The 12,180-nt window shown below is 43.0% G+C and overlaps 1 protein-coding gene across 1 annotated transcript; it reads left to right on the plus strand.

Moving 5' to 3' along the window:
• The first annotated feature begins 1,753 nt into the window (after window positions 1-1,753).
• LOC123093178 (putative ribosomal large subunit pseudouridine synthase SVR1, chloroplastic) lies at window positions 1,754-5,984 on the plus strand. Its single transcript, XM_044515087.1, has 10 exons — window positions 1,754-2,325; window positions 2,435-2,514; window positions 2,745-2,845; window positions 3,007-3,073; window positions 3,194-3,287; window positions 3,372-3,420; window positions 3,692-3,842; window positions 4,249-4,305; window positions 4,936-4,991; window positions 5,441-5,984. Exons 1-10 carry the CDS (start codon window positions 1,827-1,829, stop codon window positions 5,499-5,501), a joined length of 1,215 nt encoding a protein of 404 aa, XP_044371022.1. The 5' UTR covers window positions 1,754-1,826; the 3' UTR covers window positions 5,502-5,984.
• Window positions 5,985-12,180: the final 6,196 nt, after the last annotated feature.

Consider the following 12,180-nt stretch of genomic DNA (forward strand, 5'->3'; position numbering starts at 1 on the left):
AAGCCTGTACCGGCTCCTTTTGTGCCACCATTGCCTATGATAGTGGTCTCCATTCTACAGTTGAGACAAAAAGCTCTCTCTGGTTTCATCCTACGATAAAAGCATGCAGTAACCACTAAGAGCGCATTCAATCGGGGCAAATCTATGTACAGTAATAGAACACAGATCCAGGTCAAGATTCAAATAAATTTGGGACAAGAAACTTACCCTGCTAGAATTTGCATTCCTGTCGTCTGCGTCGTCTGCCTAGATGCTTCTTTGGCACCACCACAATCACCGGCAGCCGCCATCGTCGACACCGCCTCCTTTAGCTCCGTAGCAGAGGGAAATAGACAGTGGATAATCACCTCCACTCCCACCGCATCCCGACGCCCGCAGTCCTACAGATCCGCCGCAGCTACTGGACCGCCGGTGAGGGATTTAGGGTGACCTAGGGTTAGGGTTTCGGTCGCCAAGAGGGGAATGAGAGAAGAGGTGCGTCGTGAGGGAGAAGAGAGAGTGAGCGAGTGGATAACGTTTTGATACGGTCCTACATGTAAGAACCAGGGGCCAAAATGTCCAACAAACGCCAAGTTACCGGTCAAAGACCATTGACCCGACAGAAACGGTCCGGAGGGGGATTTATGTAAGGGCCACAGACGGAAGAGGGGTATTTTTGAGCATACCTGAAAACTAGGGGCAAATCCCAGGTGGTGGCTCAAGTTAGGGGGAGAAGTGTAATTGTCCCTAAAATAAAAATAAATCAAGTTCCATCTATTTATATGAAAAGTGCCCCCGGTCACATAATGTACCTCCATTCAGAAGAAAATCTGGCTCTACCTTTTGCACCAGTTGTTGGAGAAGACTAAATTAATGTGATTTTTCCAAAACATAAACGCAATAATATATATGTGTATTTTTTTTAATTTTTTTACATTGCAGCACATAGCGATCCCTTTGATTGAAGAGTCACCACAAAAACATTCTAATTTTACACTATCAAAGTAATAAATTGGAGGATTACATCTTAGTGATGTGGTGGAGGATGACTACCTGAGCTCTAAATCATGATACTCATGTTTACACATGAAACACCTCAACAAGAAGTAATATTCTTACAAAGATCCAAGGCTTATACTTTGGTTTCTCAAAATGCAATAGCGTGATAATAGTTGTCTCAGACATAATTTTGTGGCACATTGCCTATAAGATTTTCTGGCAATTACATAATACAACACACTACAGTTGGTGAATTTGTTTTTTATACCCTGAAATGAATGAGTCGTAGCTTGAATATTTGCATGTTTTCAGTACATTATCCTCCAAACAAACAAACCATACTTTGCATGTCTTCAACATTTCACCCTCAAAACATATAGTGTGATGTGAACTAAGTGTAGATTCCTTGTGGTGGAGGCATCCCATCAGTGTTTCAGTCCTACATTTGGTGCCGGTGCTCGTATCTTTTTGAGTTTAATACATATTTTTCGGTGATGTTTGTTCAGTGGAAAAAGACGTTCTCGTCAGCTGCGAGGTGCTTGGGGCGAATTCGTCAATCTTAAGACGTTGTGCCGGCTTATTCTCTCAGAGGTGTCTATAGAGACATGGTCTTCATATGTGTGTGTATTTATAAGGATAAGTGTATGTGCATACATGTGGGCGTCCGCGTTTGTACTGTGCCGTAAAAAACATATAATTTGCCTTTCCACAAATTTTGAAAAATTAACACACCGCCTCGCTGCTTACACGATAATAAAACGCAGCACCGTCTCGCTGTCCCGCTTTCCCGGCCCAGCAGCGCGAGCGCGGGGATATCCGATAACCCCTCCTCCCCACGCTCACCCGCCATGGCCCTCGCGGCCGCCGTGGCCATCTCCATCCACCCATTCCTCAGCCGCCCGGCCAGCGTCCTCCGCTGCGGCCGCCTCGTCCCGCCGCTCCTTCTCCTCCGCGCCTCCTCGGCCTCCTCCACCTCGGACTTCAACATCACCTTCGCGGAGCCCGCGCCCGCCCCGTCCAAAGCCTCGCCCGGCGGCCCGTCCGCGCAGCCGCTGGTCCCGTGGATCGCCCGCGGGGCCGACGGAAAGCCATCCCTCCACACCTCTCCGCCGCCGGACGTCATCCAGGCCGTCGCCGCGGCGGAGGCGGAGGCCAAGAGGGCCGCCAAGAGGGGCCAGAAGCAGGGCCCCGCCGCCGACGTCCCTGTCGCCAGCGTTAGGGTCAAGGAGAAGAAGGCCGCCCCGACCGCGCCGCCCAAGTTCTCCAAGGCGGCCAGGCGGTTCTACAACGAGAACATCAAGGAGCACGAGCCGCAGCGCCTCGCCAAGGTCCTCGCCGCCGCAGGAGGTAGTTGTGTCGTCCTATCCTGCAGGGTTTTACATAAGCGTGCTTAACTGAATTGAATCGGACCAGCATTATATGTCTGTCTTGATCCTGACTCGGTGGCTCTTCCTAGTGGCCTCAAGAAGGACCAGCGAGGAGCTCATCTTCCAAGGGAAGGTGACTGTCAATGGTTCTGTCTGCACTGCTCCCCAGGTATGAAATTTCAGCCTGAAGCTCTGAGAGCGAGGAGGAGCTAGTTCATGTCTGCAAATATTTTAGCTCATGTCCGCATTTATGTAATGTCAGTCTCAATCCAGTTGTCTAGTTGCGGCGAAAAAATAGCTGGTTTCGTTTAGCTAGATTCTGGCATTGTAGCACTGTATGGAATTTGAAATGTGTTCATTTTGTCTGCATCCTGATCATAATCAGTTCTTCTTTTGTAGACCAAAGTCGACATCTCGAAGGATTCTATCTATGTTAATGGCAACCGCATTTCCAAGAAGCTGCCTCCAAAGCTCTATTTTGCTGTGAACAAGCCAAAAGGGTCTGTATCTTTTCTTCCATATTGTTGCAGTCTGCACGTCTGTAGAAAGTTTCCTTTTGTATTCTAGCAGTGTATTTTTTAATACAATAGAAAAGGTGCCATTCGTCCAGCTGTGTGATATCCCTAAATGTTATTTCCGATGTCTTTCTGATGTCCCACAGGTATATTTGCTCGTCTGGTGAAGAGAAGTCTGTTATCTCCTTATTGGATGACTATTTGAAAGGATGGGTATGTTCTATAATAGGGCTTTTCATACAATAGACATTACACTGTTCCTAATGAAACTTCATCATATTCTTGGTGTGCTTCACCTTCTGCCTAAATATAACAATCTATCAACATGTGCAGAACAAACTTCAGCCAGGAGTACCAAAACCCCGCTTGTTTACTGTGGGTCGTCTTGATGTTGCCACAACTGGTTTGATAATAGTTACAAATGATGGTAATTTTGTCATACTTGCTAGACAATACTTAGGAATCAGCAGTTTAGCCATCCAAGGCCTAAAGTAAGCTGCTCTCCTTTCAGGTGAATTTGCCCAGAAAGTCTCGCACCCTTCTTCAAACATAACAAAGGAGTAAGTTTGGCCTCCTCTGTATCGTTTGTAGACTGTAGTACTGCAAAATTTCCTGGCAGACAAATTAGGATGTTGTTTTGGTACTACCCTCAGGTCGATATCATTATTCATGTGCAGTAAATGTGGAGAAGTTCCATTGAAATGACACTAGTTTTAAACTAAAATATTCTTCTCTAGGAAACTGCTCATATAAATGTGCTCAAACATGGTAAATGGACAATGAAAAATACACGAAAAACAAAATATAATTTGCATTTGTTCAATATTGCAGATATGTAGTAACTATAGATGGAGCAGTGCACAAGAAACACCTTGTAGCTATCAGCGGAGGAACAGTAATTGATGGTGTTAAGGTTGTACCTGATTTAGTAGAACCACTGGATGCCCAAGCTGACACAAAAAGGACACGACTTAAAATAGTGGTAATTGTCCTTTATACATGCTCCATTCTATTGTATTTGATGCCTGTTTTCTAACTTCTGCATATGGTACAAAACTATGTACTCCCTCTGTAAAGAAATATAAGAGTGTTTAGATCACTAAAGTAGTGATCTAAACGTAGTGATCTAAACGCTCTTATATTTCTTTACAGAGGGAGTATAATGTAGGCATTCTGATTTGTTCAGTACAGCAAATGATATATCCTAGCAATATTGCTCAGTCCTTGTATGTTTGTGCCAGCTTGATTGTGCAAATCCAGTGCATTCTATCAATTAGCCTGTCACTTGCACATATGCTTGACTAAAGAAATTTTACATAAATTCAAAGGCATCATATTTAGTTAATCTACTCACTGGCATTGATATTGTCGAGTTCTCTTTCTGGCAGGTTCATGAAGGAAGAAACCACGAAGTTCGTGAACTTGTGCAGAATGCAGGACTAAAGGTTGTTTTGCGTGATAAATATATCATTATCAAAGTTTTATTTGTATTTTGCTGGTACATATCTTAGTATTTCTTGTTCTACAATAAGTGCGACCTCTGGGAGAGTAACATCTGTCAGCTTGCGCTAGGATGGCAAGGCCTTGAGGTTGAACAGCATCTGTGAAGGAGGGCACATACTGTAGCAGGAATAAATCTAGAATAGCTAGTCAAAGGAACGAGTGGTTGTCCACAGCAGCGCTTTAGGGTCTAGGAGACTTCTCTTAATTCGTCTTTGCTTCATTCGACTCAAATCCAATAGGCCGTGTTCCCTTTTATGGCTATTACCCCTGATCAGATGGCTTAAGAGCTAAGCAATGCAAGGATAGAAGTATGGGATTTATCACATAGCAACAAAAGATAACAGACGGCTGTGTTATAGTAGCCCACATCTTGACAGCCAGATCTTGTTTTATCATCTTTTTGATGCACTGCTGTAGAAGACAGTTGACCCTGTTTGTAATGGAAAACAGGCCGGAAAACCATACAAAAGTCAATTAATTAGAGGAAAAGTGTGTAGCAGCCCCGCAATTATGCTTATTTGTGGTGTATAACTGTTGTGAAAGCAGCTAATTTTTATCCCTGTTTTTGACAGGTCTATGCTTTGAAACGTGTTCGGATAGGCAGGTTCCGCCTCCCATCGGACCTGGGGTAATGTTGTTTAGCACATCAGTACATGTTCGGCATATACTTCCTTTTTTGCAGAGTTTCATAAGGTTTTTTCAAGTCTTTCTTTTTTTGCACCTTTCAAAACATCTGAAACAGCATGGCAGCTGGTGCAAATGGTAAAATCAAATACTCCAAGAGATATATTCTTTTAGAAAGATCAACTTGGAAAGGCTCGTGTAACAAAAGGAATCATGTGTGTCAAATCTGGCATGCCAGCAGTACAGCTGTAGTACCACCAAAATCAGTTCAGTGGAGTTAATTGGTTCAACTGATAAATCATCGTCTAGGGACATGAGTTTTTATTGTGCCCAACAAGTAAAACTAATTTGACAGTCAACTCTTTTTTTGTGTTTGACAAACTCTTCATGTTCACAATGAGGCCGGCAATAGAACACTGGATGTTAACCCTTTGTTGGATGTTACATGTACAGAATTGGGAAGATGGTTGAACTCAAAGAAGCTGACATCAAGGCACTAGATGGCAACAGCTAGTAGAGTGCACGCCTGAGTTCATGGGCTCCATTTTCGACAGTGGTGTGGACGGATCAATAACTTATATGTCGTACCTCCTGTGGTGCAAGGCACGGCTACTCCGCGCCTGAAAAGGCCCGCGATTCCGCTGTCATAGATGTCAAATAGGGGCCTGGGTGGTCAAGTTCGACAGGCATGCCTTTGCTTTGAAGAAAACATGAGCTGCTTGGCCGAAGAATCTACACGATCCTACGTGGCGGCAGTGTTCGCTGGAGTTTTGGGATATGTTCAACTAGGCTAGCTAGTAGTAGAGTTGTTGATAGCGTCTACTCTTATGCAAATCTACCGATTTATTATCTGTGGAAATGTAAATGCTGTTAGTCGAGTCATGAACTTCTTTTTTAACTTATTAGTTGAGTCATGAACTGGCATTACTTCCAACAGTTCTTGCAACTTGTAACTTGTATGCCTCTTCCACAAGAAAAATATCTGTATACCTGATAATTCTTTGTTTTTGAGAAATGCCTGATAATTCCCTTTTTTTCTAGTTGTAAAAAATACATTGTATTTTCCTTTTTTTCGAACTGAGCATAGATGTCAGATGATTTGGTTCCTTGTGATGGAACTAGCCCATCAGGTTTAAGTCCTAAACTTGACATTTGTGCTCGCATTTTTCTAAATTTATTTCAGACTTTCCGGTGATGTTGTGTTCATTGGGAGATGCTTTCGTCGCTTTCGTCAACTAAGAGATGAATGTGGTGACTTTGTTAATCTTAAAATGTGCAGGCTCACTATCTTGAAGGTGCTCATAGGAGTAGATTGTGCTCATAGGGGTTGATTGTGCAGGCTCAGTATGTCGAAGGTACTCATAGGGATAGGGTGCGCTTGCGTGCGTTCAGTGAAAGTGTATGTGCGTATGTGAGCATTTGCATTCATGCTGTGTTAAAACAGATATACTTCAGGAAGAAAATGAACAATTTTTTTCTTGATTTTTTAGGGGTATAGCTAAGCTTTATTGATCATAGACCATTTGAAGTGGTATACAAAAAGGATCATGGGGATGAATCAGCCAAAGGTGTCGCCCCTGATCAAGAGTGTTTGAAAACTTAGCTAAGCTATCTGCATCAGTATTTGATGCGCGACCTTCAAAAGTAATTTTGCAATTAACTAAACTAGCTTGGTGCTTAATTTCACTAATGATACAACCGTAATTGCTACTAGTTCCTCTCTTAATGTTGTTCACTGCCTGTTTTGAGTCTGAAGCGATTATGAAGTTTTGGATCATCAAGTCCTCTGCTAGAGCCAATGCTTCTCTGCATGCCATTGCCTCTCACATGCAGAAGGAAAGATCTGTGATAGACTTGTCAAGCTATACAATAGGGAAGAAATATTATAGCGTCAACGAGCTCGGGTAGAGTGGTTAGCGCACGGAGATAAAAGTACATACTTTTTCCACCTTCGAGCAAGCAGACGCAAAAAGAAAAATCAAATCAAAACATTGCAGATGCCCGATGGAAGGTTGACAGAGAATGTAGGGGAGATGGAGGAATTGGCCACAAGTTTTTACACCAACCTATACACATCAGAAGGGGTGCATAACATGGAACGGGTGCTTGATTCAGTCCCACGCAAAGTCACACCGGAGATGAATAATCTCCTGAATGCCGATTACAAAGCGGACAAGGTCAAAACGGCGCTTTTTCAGATGTTTCCGACAAAGGCGTCAGGGCCTGACGGTTTTCCAGCACACTTCTTTCAGCGTACAACATTGGGATGTCTGCGGTGAAGAGGTAACAAAGGCAGTATTACGAGTTATTCAAGGTACGGAATTAGCAGAGTGTATCAATGAGACTATTTTTGTGCTAATACCAAAGGTAAAAAATCCTACACTTCTGTCTCAGTTCAGGCCTATCTCTCTCTCTGCAACATTTTGTACAAGATTGCATCAAAGGTCATATCTAACAGACAGGATGATGAAGATGGCCGCCGGGATGATGAAGATGGCCACCAGTGATGATTCCCCCCTCCGGCAGGGTGCCGGAACGGGGTCTAGAATAGATCTCATGGATACAGAGGCCTTGCGGCGGCGGAACTTCTGATCTAGGGCTACCCCGAAGGGTTTCAGAATATTTTGGAATTTATAGTGCAAAGAGGGGGTGTGGGAGGCCACCGAGGTGGGCACAACCCCCTCGGGGCACCCCCAGGTGCAGCTTAGGGCCATTGGGTTCCTTCTGGTTGATATCTACTACGCGACTTTTATTCTTGTAGACACGTGTTGGGCCTCTAAGCGCAGAGTTTTGTAGGACAGTAGCAATTTTTCCTCAAGTGGATGACCTAAGGTTTATCAATCCGTGGGAGGCATAGGATGAAGATAGTCTCTCTCAAGCAACCCTGCAACCAAATACAAAAAATCTCTTGTGTCCCCAACACACCCAATACAATGGCAAATTGTATAGGTGTACTAGTTCGGCGAAGAGATGGTGATAAAAGTGTAATATGGATGGTAATTTTTTTTTTTAATAATCCGAATAAATAAAAACATCAAGGTAGCATATAGTAAATGGGCACAAAAAAGGTATTGCAATGCTTGAAAACAAGGCCTAGGGTCCGTACTTTCGCTAGTGCAATCTCTCAACAGTGCTAACATAATTGGATCATATAACCATCCTCAATGTGTGATGAAGAATCACTCCAAAGTTCCTATCTAGCGGAGAACATAAGAATAAATTGTTTGTAGGGTACGAAACCACCTCAAAGCTATTCTTTCCGTTCGATCTATTCAAGAGTTCGTACTCAAATAACACAAAGCTATTCTTTCCGTTCGATCTATCCTAGAGTTCGTACTAAAATAACACCAAAGCAAATTCATATTCATAATACTCAATCCAACACAAAGAACTTAAAAGAGTGCCCCAAGATTTCTACCGGAGAAACAAAGACAAGAATGTGCATCAACCCCTATGCATAGATTACCCCAATGTCACCCCGGGAATCCGCGAGTTGAGTGCCAAAACATATATCAAGTGAATCAATACGAAACCCCATTTTCACCACGATTATTCAATTGCAAGACATATATCAAGTGTTCTCAAATCCATAAAAGTATTCAATTCGATAACAACGAAATCTCAAAGGGAAAAATGGCGGGGAACGTAGTAATTTCAAAAATTTACCTACGCACACGCAAGATCATAGTGATGCATAGCAACGAGAGGGGAGAGTGTGTCCACGTACCCTCGTAGACCGAAAGCGGAAGCGTTAGACCAACGCGGTTGATGTAGTCGTACGTCTTCACGACCGACCGATCAAGCACCGAACGCACGACACCTCCGAGTTCTTGCACACGTTCAGCTCGATGACGTCCCTCGAACTCCGATCCAGCCGAGTGTCGAGGGAGAGTTCCGTCAGCATGACGGCGTGGTGACGATGATGATGTTCTACCAACGCAGGGCTTCGCCTAAGCACCGCTACGATATTATCGAGGTGGAATATGGTGGAGGGGGGCACCACACACGGCTAAGAGATCCAAGGGATCAATTGTTGTTATGTCTAGAGGTGCCCCCCTGCCCCCGTATATAAAGGAGCAAGGGGGGAGGGGGCGGCCGGCCTAGCAGGGGGCGCACCAAGGGGAGTCCTACTCCCACCAGGAGTAGGACTCCCTCCTTCCTTGTTGGAGTAGGAGAAGGGGGGAAAGAGGGGGAGAGGAGGAAGGAAAAAGGGGCTGCACCCCTTGTCCAATTCGGACCAGAGGGGGGCTGCACGCCTCCTTCCTTTCGACCTCTCTCCTCTATTCCCGTATGGCCCAATAAGGCCCATATACTCCCCGGCGAATTCCCGTAACTCTCCGGTACTCCGAAAAATACCCGAATCACTCGGAACCTTTCTGAAGTCCGAATATAGTCGTCCAATATATCAATCTTTACGTCTCGACCATTTAGAGACTCGTCGTCATGTCCCCGATCTCATCCGGGACTCCGAACTCCTTCGGTACATCAAAACACATAAACTCATAATATAACTGTCATCAAAACTTTAAGCGTGCGGACCCTACGGGTTCGAGAACAATGTAGACATGACCGAAACACGTTTCCGGTCAATAACCAATAGCGAAACCTGGATGCTCATATTGGCTCCCACATATTCTACGAAGATCTTTATCAGTCAAACCGCATAACAACATACGTTGTTCCCTTTGTCATCGGTATGTTACTTGCCCGAGATTCGATCGTCGCTATCTCAATACCTAGTTCAATCTCATTACCGGCAAGTCTCTTTACTCGTTCTGTAATACATCATCCCGCAACTAACTAATTAGTTGCAATGCTTGCAAGGCTTATAGTGATGTGCATTACCGAGTGGGCCCAGAGATACCTCTCCGACAATCGGAGTGACAAATCATAATCTCGAAATACGCCAACCCAACAAGTACCTTTGGAGACACCTGTAGAGCACCTTTATAATCACCCAGTTACGTTGTGACGTTTGGTAGCACACAAAGTGTTCCTCTGGTAAACGGGAGTTGCATAATCTCATAGTCACAGGAACATGTATAAGTCATGAAGAAAGCAGTAGCAACATACTAAACGATCAAGTGCTAAGCTAACGGATTGGGTCAAGTCAATCACATCATTCTCCTAATGATGTGATCCCATTAATCAAATGACAACTCTTTTGTCCATGGCTAGGAAACATAACCATCTTTGATAAACGAGTTAGTCAAGTAGAGGCATACTAGTGACACTATGTTTGTCTATGTATTCACACATGTATTATGTTTCTGGCTAATACAATTCTAGCATGAATAATTAACATTTATCATGCTATAAGGAAATAAATAATAACTTTATTATTGCCTCTAGGGCATATTTCCTTCAGTCTCCCACTTGCACTAGAGTCAATAATCCAGTTCACATCACCATGTGATTTAACACCAATATTCATATATGTATATGATTAACACCATTAGTTCACATCGTCATGTGACCAACACCCAAAGGGTTTACTAGAATCAATAATCTAGTTCACATCGCTATGTGGTATACACCCAAAGAGTACTAAGGTATGATCATGTTTTTCTCATGAGAGAAGTTTAGTCAACGGGTCTGTCACATTCAGAGCCGTATGTATTTTGCAAATATTCTATGTCTACAATGCTCTGCACGGAGCTACTCTAGCTAATTGCTCCCACTTTCAATATGTATCCAGATTGAGACTTAGAGTCATCTGGATCAGTGTAAAAGTTTGCACCGATGTAACTTTTACGACGAACTCTTTTATCACCTCCATAATCGAGAAACATCTCCTTAGTCCTCACTAAGGATATTCTTGACCGCTGTTCAGTGATCGACTATTAGATCAAAATTGTATTCCTTTTGCCAAATTCATAGCAAGGTATACGATAGGTCTGGTCCATAGCATGGCATACTTTTATAGAACCTATGACTGATGCATAGGGAATGACTTTCATTCTCTTTCTATTTTCTGCCGTGGTCGGGATTTGGGTCTTGCTCAATTTCATACCTTTGCAACATAGGCAAGAACTCTTTCTTTGAATGTTCCATTTTGAACTACTTCAAAATCTTGTCAAGGTATGTACTCATTGAAAATCTTATCAAGCGTCTTGATCTATCTCTATAGATCTTGATGCTCAATGTGTAAGCAGTTTTACTGAGGTCTTTCTTTGAAAAACTCCTTTCAAATACTCCTTTATGCTTTCTAGAAAAATTCTACATCATTTCCGATGAACAATATGTTATTCACACATTCTTATCACAGTCTGTAGTGCTCCCACTCACTTTCTTGTAAATACAGGCCTTTCAAAAAGTCTGTATAAAACCATATGCTTTGATCAATTCATCAAAGCATATATTCCAACTCCGAGATGCTTGCACCAGTCCATAGATGGATCGCTGGAGCTTGCACAATTTGTTAGCACCTTTAGGATTGACAAAACTTTTTGGTTGCATCATATACAACTCTTCTTTAATAAATCCATTAAGGAATGCAATTTTGACATCCATTTGCCAGATTTCATAAAATGTGGCAATTGCTAACATGATTCGGACAGACTTTAAGCATCGATACGAGTGAGAAAATCTCATTGTATTCAACACCTTGAGCTTGTTGAAAAAAACTTTTTGCGACAAGTCGAGCTTTGTAGATAGTAACACTACTATCAGCGTCTGTCTTCCTCTTGAAGATCCATTTATTTTCTATGGCTTGTCGATCATCGGCCAAGTCCACCAAAGTCCACACTTTGTTCTCATACATGGATCTTATCTCAGATTTCATGGCTTCAAGCCATTTCACGGAATCTGGGCTCATCATCGCTTCCTCATAGTTCGTAGGTTTATCATGGTCTAGTAACATGACTTCCAAAATAGGATTATCGTACCACACTGGTGCAGAATGTACTCTGGAAAACCTACGAGGTTATGTAGTAACTTGATCTGAAGTTTCATGATCATCATCATTAGCTTCCTCACTAATTGGTGTAGGAATCACTGGAACTGATTTCTGTGATAAACTACTTTCCAATAAGGGAGCAGGTACAGTTACCTCATCAAGTTCTACTTTCCTCCCACTCACTTCTTTCGAGAGAAACTCCTTCTCTAGAAAGGATCCATTCTTAGCAACGAATATTTTGCCTTTGGATCTGTGATTAGAAGGTGTACCGAATAGTTACTTTTGGGTATTCTAT

Source organism: Triticum aestivum, chromosome 4B (genome assembly GCF_018294505.1).
Source record: "Triticum aestivum cultivar Chinese Spring chromosome 4B, IWGSC CS RefSeq v2.1, whole genome shotgun sequence".
NCBI classification, from domain to species: Eukaryota; Viridiplantae; Streptophyta; class Magnoliopsida; order Poales; family Poaceae; genus Triticum; species Triticum aestivum.